An 18,828-nucleotide genomic window follows, 5' to 3' on the forward strand; every position below is an offset into this window, starting at 1 on the left:
AGGCGTGTAAGGTGTATTGGTGTGCTGCGCGTCACATTCCTAGCTCGTCGGCTAAGTTTCTTGAGACGGGAGCTCAATCTGCCTTCGTCCGGCGCCTGGGGAAGCTTCAATTTCCTGGAGGCAGGTCTGGGCGAAGACATCCTTAGCTCCATCGGCTTCACTTCGCCCGAGAACGATTTCACTTGAGCTTGTCTCGAAAAGTGAGGGATTCGCGGTGACAGTGGAAGTTTCACAACCAAATTCGCATCCCTGAAGCTCTATAGGAAATTTCTTTCATCCATTTTATCTTCTCTAGATCTCCTGCATTCTCCTTCTTGAGCGGTTACGCGATCTGTTTTATCAATATCACACATTTCACTATGTTGTCAAGTTTTAGACCAGCTACTCGACTGCTGGCTCGTCAAGGCCAGGCTCAATCCGTGGTTCGAGCTGCATATGCGTCCACTTGGAGCAATGTGCCGCAAGGTCCTCCTGATGCCATTCTAGGTATCACAGAGGCATACAAAGCGGATAGCTTTTCGGAGAAGATCAACCTAGGCGTAGGCGCATATCGTACGTTGTGGCAACCGCAGAAGATCTGTGACGTTCATTGACATCGGTATAGGTGATGACAAGGGTAAACCATACGTCCTCCCATCCGTTCGTACTGCCGAAGAGAAGGTCATCTCATCTCAGATGGACAAGGAATATGCTGGCATCACTGGTGTTCCAGCTTTCACAAAGGCAGCAGCTGTCCTGGCTTATGGTGCAGACTCGGCAGTCATCAAAGAGGATCGTGTCGCTATCACACAGTCGATATCCGGTACAGGTGCACTCAGAATAGGAGGTGCTTTCTTGGAACGATTCTATCCACATGGCAAATCCATCTACATCCCAACTCCTAGCTGGGCAAACCACAAGGCAGTGTTTAGCGATTCTGGTCTCGAGGTGAAGCAATATAAGTACTACAACAAGGACACTATTGGTCTTGACTTCGATGGTATGGTTGCCGACCTCAAGGCCGCCCCAAACAAGTCGATTATTTTGCTCCACGCCTGCGCACATAACCCGACCGGTATCGATCCTACCCCCGAGCAATGGCAGCAGATCAGCCAGGTTGTGAAGGAGAAAGAGCACTATCCCTTCTTCGACATGGCATACCAAGGCTTCGCAAGTGGTGACACCGACAGAGACGCCTATCCTGTCCGACTATTCATCGAGCAAGGTCATGGACTTATCTTGAGTCAGAGTTTCGCAAAGAACATGGGTCTGTACGGTGAAAGAGTCGGAGCTTTCTCGATCGCTTGCGAGTCTACCGAAGAGAAGAAGCGTCTCGACTCTCAGATCAAGATTCTTGTCCGACCTCTCTACTCCAATCCTCCTGTCCACGGTGCACGTATTGCCTCCACCATCCTCAACGATCCAGCCCTCAACAAGCAATGGTTGGGCGAGGTCAAGGGTATGGCCGACCGTATCATTGAGATGAGAGCTCTACTGAAGAAGAACCTGGAGGAGCTTGGGAGCAAGCAGAACTGGGACCACATCACGAATCAGGTAATATTTTTCATTCATTTTTGTGTCCAGAGACTGACTCATGCATTCGCAGATTGGTATGTTCGCATACACGGGTCTCAAGGCCGAGCAGATGGATAAACTTGCCAAAGAACATTCTGTCTATGCTACTAAGGACGGTCGAATTTCGGTTGCTGGTATCACGTCAGGAAACGTCAAGCGTCTTGCTGAGTCCATCTTCAAGATAACTGGCTAGATCTGGGGCTTGTCCTGGAGATCGAAGCTACCAAGGCGAGCAGTTTGCAGCAAGTCCACCCTCTGTCACATCACCTCCGTTTGGCTTCGAGCCAATTCTGCTCCTCATTCGACAAGGTTCTTATGAAACAACATTTGGAGCAGGGATATTCGCCAAAAGTGCAAGAGCCCGTTTGTCGACCCCTCCAATCGGCTCGAAGAGGAAACTTCCATAGGCACATAGATAGGTGGTAGGCTCGACAAAGTCTTGTTGAAAAATCACCTTTCGATTCACGTGCTCTTAAAACACGTCTTGACCTCTAAGATTCATCGTCCAAGTCGAAATCAAACCTGTTTATGGTTACACCGGAGAACCGCTTGAACAGTGCATGTCTACATCGGATAAGCAAAACTGAAGGTAGTAGCTCTATGTCGGTCCCCACATGATGGCGGCTAAGCACTGCTCAGACAGCTTGCCTGCTGGGGGTCGAAATAGGAATTAGCCGCTGAAACATTTACTTCAAGTTGTTCAGCTGAACGGAAGAGCTGTGGGCGTCTGAGGCCGTGAAAAGAAGGTGCGTTCAGTGAACCTGGCTAATGCATCTTGACGTAGTGTCGCCGAAGGTTTGTTCCTAGCGTCCTTGATCCATGCCTCCGGGCCCTGCATTTCTCGAAGAGGATTTTAAATCGGAGCTTGCAGCATGCACCAGAGCAACTTTGTCCATGTATCCACGACGCAACACTCTTCAATCGAAGAAGGTCGGTCTCTTGTTCTCCCTTTTCCCACAGCTTCATAGCCGCCACTGCTTTGCTGCCTCTGTTCACCGTTGCACCTGCTACGAGGCTGACCGCATTGGACCCTGTCTGCTCGCGGCGATCGATCGACAAAAATGACGCCATACTCCAAACCTATTCCGAGGTGCGTGGTGAGACATTACATGAGTACCGAAGAGTACAATCAATTCAAGGCAACAATTTGGTAAGATGAGGAAGCATTGGTGACACGCAAAGCTTTGCAGTTCTGGAGTAAGGTCTCCCAGAACAGCAAAGCTGCACGAAAGGGTTGTTTGGAGCTCGCAGATTTGCACGAAGCTTCTGTTGTGCTTACTGCAACAAGCGACTGCCACGCGCGAACCCACTTGATGATGTCCAATGGGTCGTCACTGACGTCGAACTGGATCAAAATGCAGCACAATGGATCGCCCGACAACCCACTGGTTTCCTCTCTGACCACGACCGCGTGCAAAGTCTCTATTATCCGAGTAGCTCAACTCGCTTACCTACTCGTATAATTGTTTTTTAGTGATACATTTGAGGGATCTTCGTTTCAGCGGGCGTCTTGTCCTAGCACTAGATTGAATTCCAGAAAAAGCTCCATGCCATTAAAGTTGCACCTTTGATCCGGGTGCTAGTCGGCACACTCCTCTCATGATCCTGGGACGATGTCCGAGCAGAATGTGCCAAGCAAACGTCGAACCATTTAACGTGTTGCAAACAGACGAATTACCAAATCCTTCCGCCTTGACCGAGTCAGCTCTCCCATCGTTGTTGTGGGGATTTTCGTGCCTGCAATACCGTATTACGACTACATCCAGTACGTGCCTGCCTACTGCCTCGTCTCAATTCTCACTTAGTAAAGTGCTTTTCCCGGTTGAGGAAACCCGTCAAATCCGTAGTGAGATAAGAAGGTACACCAAAGCGCTTCGAGTGAAAGTGAATGTCTGATTCTTCTGTCGTTCTCCCAACGATAGTGGGCCACTTTGAAAGCTTATTACAGTCGTGAGGGCACTTTGTCAAATTCACACTAACTTCGTCATATCTGCTGTTCTTTTTGTAGCCCGCACTTCAACCACTTCGAGTATTGATCGTCTGTTTTCAATCAGTCACCACTAGTTTGGTCCTGCTCCGCTGTGCATAGTCACATCCAACACACAATCGGCAGCCTTGACGCTCACCAAACGCCGATCGTTACGGTAACTTCGTCTCCTGTATCCTTGAGTAACGCTTTCTCAAGCATCGCTGAAGCATCCTCCACAAAACCCTTGATTGTCAAATTGTTGCCGTTCTAATCCCTGCTCCCAAAGGCTCAGAAGTTCAGGTCACGAGAAAGAAGACGTAAGTGCTACCGTTTTGATTGTCTTTCACATGGCGGTACACTCTGTTGGTCCATGGAAATTGTGTCAGCGACAGTGTCAAGTCAGGAAGCCCCTCCTCCTCCTCAGACACAAAGCAGCTCCACCCGATCTACTATTTTCCCACGGCTCGGCATCCATTGAAATGTCTACTAAAGTGCTCGTCACGCATGCTCAGAGCCGCAGTCGATCAGTCCAAGGTTGAAAGCGGGTACTGCCACTGTGGATTTGAGATTGGGACCCTGGATTACACCTCTCTTGCGTACCCTTCACACTTTCCGTCACTTTACTGGGGATTGCAGACACTAGACTTAGGATTTCTTGGCAGACATCAACAGCTTACTCGTGCTTTATGTGGGATGGCGCTGCTGACTGGGATTCGGATCTTTCGAAGTATTGAGCTCTGACTGCTATCAACATCGAGTTCAAATTGAAAAGCACCCTCGTGGACTCTTCTATGGAAAAGTGGGTGTACATGAGACGTCCGGAATCGGTACTTGGATACTCAGCGACGTAAACCCGCCGCAAACGCACAGCACTACTCAGACTATCACTTGGGTTGATCAGGTGTGCGGAATAGCCTGAACCACTACACTGCCCTCTTTCTTCACAGCTTGCTGATTGGTCAATTCTTAGGCTCTTCCTCTTCTCGAATCATCTATTCTATAGCTTCTGCAGCTTACCTTGTAAGACATAAGCCAACATGGCCGAAGTACGTTTCCTGCCACTCGAACCTCATCCAGGCCTATAGACCAGACCAGAAAATGACTATGGCCGTCATCAGAAACACCATTCCGCTGCACAGCTACTGATCTCCTGGCTGTAATAGGAAGCAGAATTCGACTTCGGTGACAATGTGGACACAAGTACATTCGAACAGATCTTAGACATGGATGAAGGTGAAGAAGAGGGCGGCCACGAATTTTCCAAGTCAATCGTCTTCGGTTTTCTCGACCAGGCTGAAACGACTTTTGTGAAGATGGATGCAGCGAAGTGAGTTTTACAGCGTAGTCAGCAGACAACTTCAACTAAGCCCTGTTACAGGAAAAAGGGCGATCTTCCAGAACTCTCCAGCCTTGGCCATTTTTTGAAAGGCTCATCGGCCACCTTGGGTTTTACGAAAGTGAAAGAGGAGTGCGAAAAGATACAGCACTATGGCCAGAATAAAGACGAGTCTGGCGTTCACGACGAAGACGACGATGAAAAATGTTTGAAGCTGATTGGACAGTCCATCGAGAAAGCTCAGGTCGCCTACCGCACGATCAAGAAGTTGATGGAAGACTACTACGCTAAACTGGAAGAAGGTGGTTGATCGTTGACCATAGCAGGTTGCATGCTAGCTAAACAGCGGTCTCCTCTACAACACACACTAACACGCAGGCTAGCAGTCAGAGATCACTTGCCCGATCATATATGGCTTCGGTCGATAGCTACCTAGCATGTCTTGACAGCACTACAGTCCACAAAGCAGGCAAGCACGTCAAGGTTTCATTCACTTTCAAACACCTTGTTCTTCATGAGGCCAACCCGTTCTCTTGTTACTTGCCATCCCTGAGATGAACTTTCACCATACATGCTGTGCTGAGAGCTTGTTCAGTACTGTAGCTGGAGTCATCCCATGTGGTGCTGGAGTTGCGCTATGTTCACGTCTGTACCAGGCCTTCTCTGACATCACATAACACGGCACCTTCACTCTTGCCCGATGAAAATACCACAGGATACCTCACGTCACCTCATCTTTAGCACTCTGCGTTCCTATACCAATTGGCCCTGCGATTCAAGGTCCCGCGACCACGCGGTCGTACACGCTGCGTCAATCCTCCATACGATCGATCATTGCAACGCCTCTCCCATACACCCAATCCATGCTTTCGTTCGCATCTCCCAAATCCTTCTTGTTGACCCTCCCTTCCCCTTGTCTTGTTCTCATCGTTTCCAAGACACCTAGAACTGAACTGCACCGCGATACTGAACATAACCACAGACCGCGCTTGACAAGTAAGCAAGCCGCTAGGGACTTATCCTTTCCAAGCCTGGTCACTATACCCTGTATGAAACAATAACTGCTGACTCTTACCAGACGCTACGTGTATCTACATCGGTCCGGGTACTCCTAGTTGCAGCGAACATCGTCCGGTTCTATTGGCTTCAGACTGTAACGAGAACATCCGACGGATACAGACCGTCCTACGTCCTCCTGCTCGATGGGGCTTGGAGGGGAGCAAAGCTGCTTGGTTTCTCGCCTCGTCTCCTCTCATCTTATTGCACCAGGACCTGGAAGATAGAAACAGACGCGAGACAGGAGCATAAGCGCTGTGATTTCGCAACAGGTCGGCAACGACTACGCGTCTTGCGTGCGCACGATCTCGACCAGGCTTGCGTGGATACGGCCAAGCGCTCATCGTGTTGCCCATAAGCGAAGATCTTCATTCAAGTGAAAGATGAACCTATGTCACGCGGACAGCATCCTACAAGATGATCAATTCCGTCCTCGGTGAGCAGACAATTACAGCGTTTCTCATCTCTCTTCTCTCTACACTAGTCATTACGTACTTATCTCCCGAAGACTTCTTCCTTTCCGCCTCCTCGGGCGTTTCTACCGCATCATCTTCGCCTTACACACATCACAATACCATTTCGACCGTGCCGGCGGCAGGCTCCTCAACCCCGTACACTCAAGATGGAACCACTCTCCAAGACAATCGTCATTATCACAAGCGACCATTTCGCCATAACTGATGCGGCCGCAATAGCAGTATCGCTGCTCATTTGGATCTTCCTCGTCCTCGCTCATGAGCTGATCAAATGGTACGGGTGTGTATTGGCGCAGAGGCGGGCTGCTACTAGGTGGAGGCTCCCGAGGTTGATGGACTACTTCTGGTCCGGGTGAGCCGAGGGCAGGCTCTGTCTCTTTCTTGAGGGTGGGAGCTGGGGAATAGGGTTTAGAGGAGTTGGTGCCTGGAGGTTTGACGTCGAGTTGGAGCGAGCTTGCATGTCGTGGACCATTGCGTCGAGAGGTGGATTTCGTGTTGTCGACGTCTTCGACAGAAGTTGTGAGTAAAGAATCTGGTTCCTCGACCATGTCGGTGGTAGGACCACCAATTTTAGGTGTTGAGCTTACTTCTCTGCCGTCGCTGTTGTTCTTTGTCAATCGACTGTTTGTGCGACTTGCTGCAGGTTTCCGAGCAGCCGCGGCTGGTGTCTCGTCATCCGCGTCCCGTCTCGCGCTTAGAGCCGCAGTGGCGGAATAAGAACTGTTCTTTTTGTGTTGTCGCTTGGTAGGTAGTCCCTTTGGAGATAGTGAGTCGTGCAAACCGTGGTGATCCTTTATTCTTGGCCTGGCAGGTCGCTTGAGCTTGCTGTCGAAACTGCCTCCGTTCTCGGCTGTGGCGCCTGCGACTTCAGGTGTCGACTCGCTCATATCTGCCGGTTCCGTGAATGTGCCCAAAACGGGTGTTGAAGTCTTGTTCCTACCTTTGCCGTTCCTGTTGCTCTCGACAGGTAAAGCTGCATGGAGTCTGGGACTAGCTGTTCTTCTGCCAGACGAATTCTCCTGTTGTGCTTGACGTCGCAACTGGCTGGACTTACTACCTGTGCGCTCGAGCAGGATACCGCCCCGCATTCTATTATCCACACTGTCAGGGACATCTTCTTCGAGCATCTTCTCGCCTTTACTGGTAATAGTCTCCTTCATCGTTTGTTTGACTTCGTTGACAGTCTTGCCAGTGGCTGCAGTCACTCTTTCTAGCTCTGTGCCTGTCGCAGTCACACCATTTCTTCTCGAAGCTGAGGAAGGAGGTCTATTCGACGGTTCGAGCTGTTGCGTTGAAGTTTGTCGACCACGACCATTGACCGGGCGACCATTGGAGAGTGCAGGACTTTTCTTATGGACGTCTTTGCCGAAGGTGGCTGCCAGAGGTGATTGAGCGAGCTTAGGAGATTCTTGAGTTGTGGCATTGACCCTGCATGTCTCATTAGCTAGATGTGATACTTGTGGTGGTTGTACATACCTCTTTCTGGCGACTGTTGCAGCTGACGTAGGAGCTTTGCGCTTCTTTGGGTTCTCTTGTTGCGAGTTCTCTCGAGACATAGCGACACTTCCAGAGCCTATGTTCGTAGTGGATTTCTTCATGACCTCACTCATGGCCTTTCCTGAGACAGCTCTGTTTTTCATGGATTTGACTAATTGTGACTCACTACCATTGAGGGTAACTGGAGGAGCAGTCACCGCAAGGTCCTCGATCTCTTGGACCTTCCTGCCTACACCTTTCCGCGTAGGTCTGCGAGCTTCAGCATCAGAGTCAGCTGGTTGAGGTGCAGTCTTCTGCTTTTTAGCCAGGGCCACAGCTTCCCTGCGTCGCTCACTTCGTTCAGCGACTTCATTATCCGGTAGTAGAGCTTCTCGTCCTCGCGCAGTGGCAGCCACCGTCTTCTTGGTTGGATTGAGGTCGACCAGAGCCCAGTGTCTTAAGCTGCCTAGACGAGTCTCCTCAGATATCTCCTGAGCGATATGGGGCCAGATCTCATCCTGCCGCCGGATGTGCTTAGAGAGTTCTTCGTTAGCATTGTTGATGACGTGGTTCTTTTCGTCCAGCGGCATGATCATCTGCATCAAGTTTTGCCTCAATTCACCAAATATCCTACGCCTGCGCAAGATGTCGTGGTCAACGCTAGTAGAAGAATACTGCGAAGCCGTATCGAGCACGTTGCCCATAATGCTGCCAGCAATGCTTGCTGTAGGGTTGTCGCCGATCGTACTGCTGACCGAACCAGCAACAGTCTGAGCACCAGACATGAAAGTATACGTTTGACGCTCGTGTAGACATTGCTGGAGTAGTTTTTGGAGATTCTCTTCCAAAGCCCATGCTTTTGCATCCACCTCTTTCAAAAGTGAAGTGTGTCTGCGAAAATCTCTAGGGAGGGCTGTGATCGCATCGGTGAAATGAGTAATGGCAGGATAGAATCCATGAGGTTCAGGTTCTGGCTGGGGCGCACCCTGTGCGGAGGCTGGAACTGAGAGAAGTGAATTTTGTCGAAGACTCGATCGAGGATTTCGCGAAGTTCGAGCAGGAAGGTTGCGCGTCTTACTTGAAGACCCTCGTACGTTCGAGGTCTCGAGTGTCGCAGTTGTTATCGTTGTCGACATGTTGCCAACGTCAAGTGTGTCAAAGCTGATTGCCAACAAGTGAAGATTACAAGAATTGGAACGAAAACAATTGCTTTAAGTTGGCATAGCGTGACTTTGGACAACATCCATGCATACGCCGTGGTTTGAGATGCACTGATCTATTATTAACAAGGTAGGAAGAGGTTGAATGTGTGAAGCAGAGCGTGCTCCTCACACACTTCCAGCACTTCATCACCGTCGGTCTGTTTCAATCCCGTACCGATGTTCGACCGTTGGAGATCCACACAGCTCAGGCAATAAGGCACAACGACCGCCACGGCATTTGAGCTCTCATGGGAAGTCAGATCTTCGTCAAGTAATTTTGTTCATTACGTGCTGCCTCATGCTACTCATATCGTTAAAGTCATGCTCGTCGAAAGAATGAATCTAGAAAGATACCCTTGATCCCAACTCCATGCCTGCGCCTATCCCTTCATCGAAACAACCCGACCCAAGGCTGGACAATCTACAGCCAACCATCATCGGCCTTACGAGGTGCATTCAGTCCAACATCTAGCTTCAATTGCGGTGCTTCTTCCTGTTTCTTCTTGACCGGACTCTTCCTAGGACTGCTTGCCTCCCGTGGTGGTCCAGCCCGCACATCTTCTCTGGACCATCCATCTGCTGTGGCAGCTGCCACCCAGAAACGCAGTCCGTCATGTACACTGCCATAAAAATTTTCTTTACAGGTACGCAGACTCACGCCCATGACCTTCTCGAACCCAGACTGCTTCAGCTCTTCACGTAGCTGGTTGCGTTCTTGATGCGTTGGCATTGACACGATCAATCCGTTCAGTAGATCGAGGTGTGTTGCAAGGTATTGAGTGGCCTCCCATTCGACGCCTCCAACATATGGTGCTGCAGGGTGAGGTGCTCTAGCTGTAGGAAAATATGCGTGGCAGAAAGAAGTTTGCCTCTCATCAGGTTGCACCACTGGTACCACGTTCATGTGATGTAAGAAGATCCAGAACACCTCTTTCGTCACATTCGTCACCTCTTTGCACCAGGTCCGGTATGGCCGAGAAACGTGCATCTGTGACACAAAGTCAAGTGGCTGCTTACCAGTTTCTTGGTCAGGATCCCGAATAAGCTTCAACACAGCTCTGGCTCGCTTCTCGTGCTGTGTACTGTCCATGTGCAATGTCGCCGACAGATAAGCAAACAGCATCGAGATCACTAATGCTCTTGTGCTAAACTCGGCAGGGCCTTTGCGTTCGGGATCGAACAACATCTTCACCAAGGCTGGAAACAGATCTTGCTCCATGCTTTCCAGTCGCTGCATGGCGAGATTGGTTGTAGCAAGAGCCTTAATGCAAAGAAGTGTTTCGTGTAAGAGATTGTCCTCATGCTCTTCTCTCCACTCAATAGCCATGATCCTGTGCAACAACTGAGCAATCTCATCCAGACCACCCTTGTTGACGAACACATCGGTCCATTGAACCGATTTGTTTCTTAGCAAGATGCGAAGCTTGTGAATCTTGCCCACTTCCACAAGCTCTGGCTTCTGCACTTCGCGTAGGTAGTGGATGAAGTCGCCTGGGGTGGAGGTACCATCGTTGGCCGAGATCGAGGTCAAAGATGTCGTGGACAAGTTTGAAATGGCTGATAGTGGTCTTGCACTCGATTCCGCTGATTTAGGCCTGCCCTTGCTTCGAGATCGAGTCGACTCATCCGCTTTTGCTGCCGTTGTGTCTTTATTCCTTTTGGAAATCGAGAACACACGGCTTCGTGGCCTCGATCTCGACCTTGGCCTGCCGTCCTCGTTCTCTTTATCTTTACTAGATGGGCGTTCCTTTTCATTGCTTCGTGAAGACAGATGTGTCTCATCAATCGAGGAGCCGCTGCCAATCCGCTCACCTTTGACGAGGCCAGCTTTGACCTCAGGTTTCAAATTACGCAGATTGTCCCTTAGATTTTGAGGAATATCATATCGCCCCAGCACGTTCTCCAAGGCAGAGTCTAGGTCGTGTGTATCGAGTTTGTTTTCGGCCCGAACTTCCTTGGCTGGCTCTCGACCTCGGGGCGACTTGATGTTAAATGCAGCCAAGGTGTCAAACATTTTGGACTTGCTCTTTACTGGCGTCTCTGCCTTTTGCTCTACAGGTATCGCTTTCGAGCTAGCATTGGAATCTGCAGATTGTTGACGTGAGCATTCAGGACGACCCTGACTAAGGTCCATGCTCGGAGGGCGGGTAGAGGTAGATTCGTCGTTCAGTTCTTCGGTAAAGATCGAGCTTCGACTACCTCGCTTTTCGAGATATGGTCTTTGGGGCCTACGCAGCTCAGGTCCGATTTCAAAATAGCTTTGAACCTGTCCTGGACTAGCTGAATGCTGATCGGAGTATGATTGAGGTGTAAGTGAAGGCGTGCCGATTGCAAGAGATCTTGGTGAAAGCGCATTTGGATATTGTTTTGACCCGTCGTGTGTCTCCAGCGGCTGGGTAGCGAATTGCGCCCATATTGGAGTGTATGCTTTGCTTGGTGAGGGCGGTAATTGAACTTCTTCAGGTTTGCATTCACTCTTTAGATCCTTCTTCGACCTCTTCTTAAGCAAGCTCGCGAGGTTCGTGGCCGACTTCGACTTCTTAGGTCTGTTCTCCTTCGAGCTCTCGTCCTTACTCTTCACTGTGCCGTCGTTGCTCTTTTCTCTTCCTAGCAGGAAACCCTTGAAGGATGTGGCACTTCCAGTCTTCTTATGCATTCGTGGTCGCGACTGAGGTTCGTCCTTCAAAGGTACTTTCACAGCCTGTGGCGGGCTGTTTATGTGCCGTTCACCCAAAGGGCTGGGTCCGGCATTATTCTTGCGAGGACTTGGAAATGACTTCTTTGGTAGCGGATTGCTGTCTGCATCACTATCCTCGAAAATGCGTGCTGTTTGAGCAACTGATGGTGCCATATCGATGCTGCTAATGCATTCAAAACGAGTACACGCTGTGTATGACCTGATGCGAAGCGATATTGGTGCTTCAATGTGCTGCACAGCCTAATACGTATGCTGATCTAATGTAGATTGCGACCGAATGGAAGGTGTTTATCTCGAACGGGTTGGAGTTTAGCGCGCGTTGAGGGGGCAACCGCGGTGGAGCGATCGCGTTGCGTGAACTTTTCGTGTCCGCAAGCCACGCATCATCGTACTACCACGTCTCAGGCTTGCATAATGATTTATCCTCAGGCGCAACGATCGACGTCTGAATTGTCATTGTTGTCAGAGTCACATTACGGTCATGCCGCCTGATCCCTGTTTGTGACCGAGGCTAGGCAATCGAACCTCCTCAATCACCACGACTACTAGACCTTCCAATAACCACGTGCAAAATCTACAGCTTTGTTTTGTGCTTCATGTTTCTGACTCAGAGCATCTGCATCTAACCACGAGTCTGGAAACTGCGTCCAGCCGTGTGTTACACCTAAGAACTTCTCGATGCTAACGTCCTTTTCACGGCCTGCATCCCAAACCTTCTGCAACCAGATCTCGTTTTGCAACGACAGTGTGTCCATTTCTGCAAGTACTAACAAACATCTTGCCCGGCTATGGAGGCCGTCGTTCTTGACATCCGCTAGCCCGGGACTTGCTCTTGGATTTGTGTTCTTGTCATTTGACAGATATGCTGGCAGCAGATGCTTCTCAAGCTCTAGCCTTACGATGAAACTCCTGGGCACATCATGGAAGCCTGCAATTATGTCGCTTACTGAAGGGAGCTCACGCATATCAATAGTTGCATAGTACATCAGCACCGGTATTTCACTGGGATAATCTGCCGGAAACGGGCTTGGCCACAGTTCGGGAAGCTCAGGTGGGCCAATATTCATGACCAAATTCAAGGCGAGATTACCTCCGGAACTGAACCCGGACAAGGCGATACGATTCGGGTTGAGCCTGACATTAGGTCGTCTGTGCTGCAAAAGAAAGTCGTTGATGCCGGAACGCAATTTTTTATACGCTGCTAACTCTGGCTTTAGTATGGCATTGATGACATCTTCTGCATCCTCTAATGCCGCTGGAAATTGGGCATAAGGTCCCAGCCGGTAATCCACTGAGATAGCGACGCAGTTGAGTTCGCGACAAAGCTTCGCACAAAACGGTGCCTGCTCATGACAGTGTCCTAACACAAACCCGCCGCCATGGAAATCTACCAGCACTGACAGTTCCAAGTCGTCTGCTGTCGAAGAGGCTGTGGTCGGTGGTATGAAAACATAAAGTGGTATGAGGTGTTTGTGTCGAGATGGTATTTTAATTACAATAGGCTGCGGTCCTTGCGGAGAAGTTATTCGCAGCACTGCATCAGGCAAGACCCGTGGCATGCTGACAAGCGCCTTCCGCCAGGCGAGGCTCCATGGAATGGACAACATTGGGCAGGCGGTAGTGCTATTCAAGACAAGATCCAAGAGGTGAGTGAAGATTTTGTATAGCCACCATTCGAACAAGTTTGGTGATTCTAGAAACCTGGGTCTAAGCAACAGAAGCCAGTAATCCGGAGTGTAGCAGACTGCGCGTCGAATATCAAAGTCAGAACTTTCTTGCTGATTAATAAGTTAAGCGAACGAGATATTATTAACCACAAATTTGAGGACAGGCAAGTGCAACCCGAAGGTAATAGTATGACGTCAGCCTACGTTCGATCAGCCTGGTATCGTTCTCCTTCGAGCTTGGAGGCTTCGAGGAACAGCATTCAATTACATCTACTTTTGGTTCGCCTTCAAGTTTTTGCATACACAAATGAGTGCACTTCTCGTTCCATGTCTTCCCGCTCAACATAAACCAGTCTTGACCGCGTTTTCCGAGATGTGCTGGTGCTAAGCTTGAAAGCCAACCAACCATGCAATGGTATACTCAGCGTCCAGGCCGTCTCGACACCTTTCTCGTCCGCTTTAAGAAGCAACTGGCCTAGGTTGTGCAGACGACACTGCCTTGAACGCATGATGTTGTTTCCGCCAGTAATGTGCCCATATTCACGCATGGCTATGCATCGCGAAGAGGTTTATGTCCTCAGTGCGCCGTCTCAAGCAAGCCATAATCGGGTGAGGACTTTCATGTCGCTGTTGAAACAGTCGTCGATATTTATTTTAGATATGCTTTTGTTGCTGGCAGACAATCACGCCCCCTTCTCCTTCTCCATCAACTTCAGACATCTCTTCGTCATCCACACCAGTCATCTCAACCTCTTGCGAGCCAGCGACTTCATTTGAAGTTTGTTGAGCTTCAGTGACATTACACTCTCCTGCCAGGATAGCTCTTAGAGCAGTCTCAGCAGCACTCGACCTTGCCTCAGCGTCACAGCTGGCTGAAGGCCCGACGAAATCCCAGTGCTGCTCGTCATTAGGACCAGTAATAAGCACTTTACCGACATACTGCATTTCGACCTCATCCTTAGTTGAGCAGAATTTAAAAGCAAGATGTCTCTGAGCGCATACTTCGTGCAAGCGAGCTGAAGGTGTTCGTACCTCAAAGGCGTCGTTGTCAGCCATTTTGTCCAGCAGTGTAAGCATGCCAAGACGGTCTAACATCTTTTCACACTCAACGAGAGATCCACGAGAGTCGAGGTAGATCGCTGCAATGAGTGACTCAATGATATCACTACATACTTTCGGCGCGTTGAGTCTCTGAAGTATGGCCCATGGGAAAACACCACCACGAAGACTCTCCTCAATGTCGTTCTTAGTTGTTTCGAACCTGGTCCTTGCTACTTGGATAGGCTTTTGAAGCTCTGCGTCATAAAATTGAATCATGTCAGTTGCATAGACGACTGTCTGTACCTGCTCGACTGTGACCGAGTTCTCGCCACGAGTATGCAGCTCATTTCGTTCGCGAACATAGTTGAGGCTTAAGGCATAGTAAGCAAGCAGGGCATGGCTGACTAGTGCGGCACGACAAATAGTCATACGGTAAGCGCTCAATTTCGACCACTTAAACAATCTCACCTTGACAATCTGATCAACGATGGCGTCGCCTAAGAATTCAAGGCGATCGAGCGATGATTGTCCCCGCAACAAACTGGAGTGAGTGAATGCCTCATGAAGCAGAGATAGTCTCTGGAAACGGTAACAAAGCATGCTCTCCACCGCCATCGTGAGAGCGCCTGGATTTTCGACTGCACGTTGTGCCAGAAATGCGTCCACGATCTCGCGTGGTAGCAGCCACACGATCTCAGGAAGAAAAAGCTCTAACACTGCTGTGCACCTCTCGTCTGCAAGGCCAACCCTGCTTCCATCAATGAATGCAGCCCCGAGAATGCTTTCAACAGCATCTGCCAGCGTTTTCGAGTTGACTTTTCGTTGTGCTCGGCCTTCCGGCTTGTCGTTAGTTGCAGGTAGCTTCCAGTGCTTCTGGGCTGCAACCTGAGTAGTAATGTACTTTTCCATCCCTGAAGTCTGTATTGCTTGCTCTAGCCTATGGTTGTTAATGACTTCGTGCACTTTCATAGTAAGCACGCCTTCCGTCGCGAGTGGGTTGTCAGAGAACATAGAGAAAGAAGTCCGAAACTTGAGATATGCATCTCCGAGAAATTCCATTCGCTCATAGTTGAATAACCCAGACGCTGAGTTCGAAATCAAGGCTTGAGTAAGTAGGCTCGCGTCCATGAATTCAATGGCTTTCAGGACACTATTTTGCGCATGCTCAGCTCTCATAGCTGCGGCCATGAAATGGAGGATTGAAGGCAACAACAGAATACTTGGTCCAAGCGTTGTAGCAAGTCCTCGAGTCTGACATTCGTTCGTAGCTAGAGTGCGCAAAGTTGCGGTCGAGCTGCCACCTGTATCTGCACCACGAGCTGCTGTATAGACTTGCAACTTGCTAACTTTTGTCGCCAATATTTCAGATATAGTGTTCCCTGGCACCTTCGTAGACCGCGGCGCATGCCACAGATGAGGCGTCTGACTTTGGGCTTTCCAGACCAATAGAGGCTGTGGGTGACAGAGATGACTTCTTGTCATCAAAAAATTCTGTAGACTCGATGTCTCCAAAGCTCTATCCTCATCGAAACAACTTTCAGGAAGCAGTAACAGTGGCAGACGGTTTGGATCATCGAAACTTTCTGATGCTGAACCAACTCGAAAGGCAGTTTCAACGAGCCGTTTCGTGACGGATTTTGCCTGCAGAGGTTTTTGGCGAGGGAATGAGCCCAAGGGTTGGATTGTAACGTCCAACTGCCTCGATGCACTTTCACAGAGTGTAAAACTGAGGTGCTGACACATCCTATACGGCATGGTCGTTATCAGATTCGCGTAGTTCTCCTCGCCACGAGTGATCCGCACAAGATAATTGAAAGGTTCGTCTTCTGCTAGCATATAATGCCAAACATCGAATTCAGCACAGATCTCGTATTGCCGGTGACCGTGTCTAGGTTGTGGGTGTTTTGACTTCTCCGGCTGAATGGGTACTAAGTGGTCTGTCACAAGACCTGCTTCATGCAAAGCTCTGTATGCCTGGAAAGCTGCGTCTCTTTTAGCCGCTCGCTCACCAAACCACGCTCGCGTTGATGTGGCTTCTTGAAGTGGAGAGGGCACCGATGAGGGAAGAATGACCTTTGCTGTAACAGACTCTCCGAGAGTGCCGGACAATATGTAAATAGGCTCCATGCCGCCAGAGATGACCGTACAGAAATGTTGTAAGTGTTGCATAGAGTTGTCGTGCACCAATATCGCACCCGTAGTGGGAACAGCGTATTTCTGGCCATCATCTTCATCAAGGTCGTTGGACACCACAGCGGCTTTTCGAAGCTCCTCATCCTTCTGGTACTCCTGCTCAAGCTGTTGTTCAAAAATACCCCACTCAAGGTATTTGTTGTTCGGTGCTTGCAGATCACGGAAATACACGTATTTTGATTTCTCCTTACGGGCACGGCCTCGACTCTGCACATGTGAAACAAACTGCTTTGGATCATCATAACGAATCACCAGGTTCACTGCCTGAATATCAATACCTTCCTCAGCAACCGATGTAGCGACACAGATATCTTGAGATCCACTCCTAAAATCGGCAAAGGCTTGTTTTTGTACTCTTCTGTCAGCTAGGTCAACCAAGGATGCATATCTGCAAGATGCTAAGCCAACGAAAGAGAATATGCGATAGTTGCACAGCTGGGGAGTTGCGGAGAGCAATTCCGAAAGGGCGTAGGCTGTAGATCTTCGCTCCACGAAGATAATGATAGCTATACCTTTGTGGTATTCAGAGGCAAGGAAATCTACCAACACCTGTGCTTTTGTAGAGAAGACGGGGGTTGTCAGAGTCTGATTAGCATTGAAGATGCCTCGGAGAGGGCTGAGTAGCTCATCGACGAACGTCATGGATTTCCGATTCATGGACTCGTGGAAAACGTTATCCTGGACCAGCCCTCTGTGCCAGTTATCGACGCAGCTCCTCACGAAACAATCTGACGCCCAGGATCCAAGACTCGACTCTAGGTAGGATGCATTGTTCAGGAGAGATTTCACTTCTCTGATTGCAGGTGTAGATCCTTTCTTTTCAACTTTCCTTAGCTTTTCGGCCGAGACTTGATCGCAGGCTGTTTTCAGTGTTTTGTAGTAAGGGTCATTGCACATCAAAGCGGCGGCAGCCACGTCTGTCAAAGTGGCCAATACCTGTGAACTCTGGTGGAAGACTGGAGTGAAAGGAAGTCCAACTACCTCTGGCTTGTATACGTGAGAAGCATATTCTGGGAGTGACACTGTAGGCATACAACAGACCGCATCGAGGGTTGACTCCAAGTCCTTAGTAGATGCTGTCTTGTTGCTTATGCGAGAGCTAGCCGTCAATCCGAGAATATGAGGGACAGCTGAAGGGTTCCTTTGTTTCAAGGGATGGTAGCATTGGCTCATAAGACGAGCTGAAGGGTCTCCAGCTTGGCAATGATGCGCTTCATCAACGACCAATAGAGATATTCTTTCAAGTTGCACGAAGGCATTTCGCAGAGCGTCCAGAAGAACCTGTGGAGTGGATACGACAACGTGCATATCTGCCAAAGCTGAATCCCATATTGCCGGCGTCCGCCATAGGTCGACCTTGTCATGGCCAAGCAGCGTCCGCATCTGATACTCCGGTAATTGAGACGAGAGGAAGTAGTGCTGCTGCTCGGCCAAGATTGTATTCGGTGCTGTAAACCAGACTCTCTTTGTTGGTGAACGCTCCAATTCAGCTCTTACTCTGAGGCTCGCAATATTAGTTTTGCCTAATCCCGTAGCCATAGCGACTATGATGTTTCGCTTCATAGATTCCTCAAACATCTCGAGCTGATAAGCTCGTGCTTGAAGTTTGGTGGCGGTAGTCTCCATGTTGCCCTTGTCTATATTTGCCTCTGTCTGTAACCAAGAATGTGTAGAGCTAACACCTAATATTTCAAGGAAGGGAATTCGAATCTAGCCATAGCGACGACACTTCAGCAGCGTCAACAAGGCTGAATTCACGTTTGTGTTGAGTCAACATAATGGGTACGCGCTCTGCAAGTCGAACTTGCGGCGTTTTCTGATAGGTCCACGTACGGAGTGCTTGTTGCGCAGGTGCAGGCGCCATCCATGCAAGCAGGAGCGACACCGCAGTGCATTGTAACCTTCACTACAAGGAAATACTGGGTAGCGAAGATTGAAGGCCTGTGTGCACTGTAGCAATTCAGAACATTGAGAGCTTCCTCACACGTGCCTCATTTAACTTTACGTAGCGCGAGCATCCCTCGTCTTCAGACTTGGCATAGTCACGTGATTGTGTCTACTCTGTGCTTGTTGCAGTCAAATGGCGCACAAGGTATATATTGCTATACTTCATTCATAAGAGTAATTGGGCTGGTTCGTTGCTATGTATTCAAAACGTGT

General features: G+C 49.5%; 5 protein-coding genes across 5 annotated transcripts; 2 read left to right on the forward strand and 3 right to left on the reverse strand.

Moving 5' to 3' along the window:
• Positions 1–359: 359 nt before the first annotated feature.
• On the forward strand, positions 360–1,747 carry AAT1 (aspartate transaminase aat1; the record flags this gene model as incomplete). The annotated part of the gene is made up of 3 exons (XM_064894978.1): positions 360–552; positions 605–1,533; positions 1,586–1,747. The coding sequence occupies 3 exons, from the start codon at positions 360–362 to the stop codon at positions 1,745–1,747; spliced, it is 1,284 nt and encodes a 427-aa protein (XP_064757665.1).
• A 2,813-nt stretch (positions 1,748–4,560) lies between these two features.
• Positions 4,561–5,169, forward strand: YPD1 (Phosphorelay intermediate protein; the record flags this gene model as incomplete). Its single annotated transcript, XM_064894979.1, has 3 exons — positions 4,561–4,569; positions 4,687–4,850; positions 4,902–5,169. 3 exons carry the CDS (start codon positions 4,561–4,563, stop codon positions 5,167–5,169), a joined length of 441 nt encoding a protein of 146 aa, XP_064757666.1.
• A 4,321-nt stretch (positions 5,170–9,490) lies between these two features.
• Positions 9,491–11,920, reverse strand: LTR64_000596 (uncharacterized protein; the record flags this gene model as incomplete). Its single annotated transcript, XM_064894980.1, has 2 exons — positions 9,491–9,903; positions 10,087–11,920. The coding sequence occupies 2 exons, from the start codon at positions 11,918–11,920 to the stop codon at positions 9,491–9,493; spliced, it is 2,247 nt and encodes a 748-aa protein (XP_064757667.1).
• A 392-nt stretch (positions 11,921–12,312) lies between these two features.
• On the reverse strand, positions 12,313–13,326 carry LTR64_000597 (uncharacterized protein; the record flags this gene model as incomplete). Its single annotated transcript, XM_064894981.1, has 1 exon — positions 12,313–13,326. The coding sequence occupies one exon, from the start codon at positions 13,324–13,326 to the stop codon at positions 12,313–12,315; it is 1,014 nt and encodes a 337-aa protein (XP_064757668.1).
• Positions 13,327–14,088: 762 nt separating this feature from the next.
• DCL2 (Dicer-like protein 2) lies at positions 14,089–18,294 on the reverse strand (the record flags this gene model as incomplete). Its single annotated transcript, XM_064894982.1, has 1 exon — positions 14,089–18,294. The coding sequence occupies one exon, from the start codon at positions 18,292–18,294 to the stop codon at positions 14,089–14,091; it is 4,206 nt and encodes a 1,401-aa protein (XP_064757669.1).
• Positions 18,295–18,828: the final 534 nt, after the last annotated feature.

The sequence above is a fragment of the Lithohypha guttulata genome, assembly GCF_036872675.1.
Source record: "Lithohypha guttulata strain CCFEE 5908 chromosome Unknown scaffold_1, whole genome shotgun sequence".
In the NCBI taxonomy this organism is placed as follows: domain Eukaryota; kingdom Fungi; phylum Ascomycota; class Eurotiomycetes; order Chaetothyriales; family Trichomeriaceae; genus Lithohypha; species Lithohypha guttulata.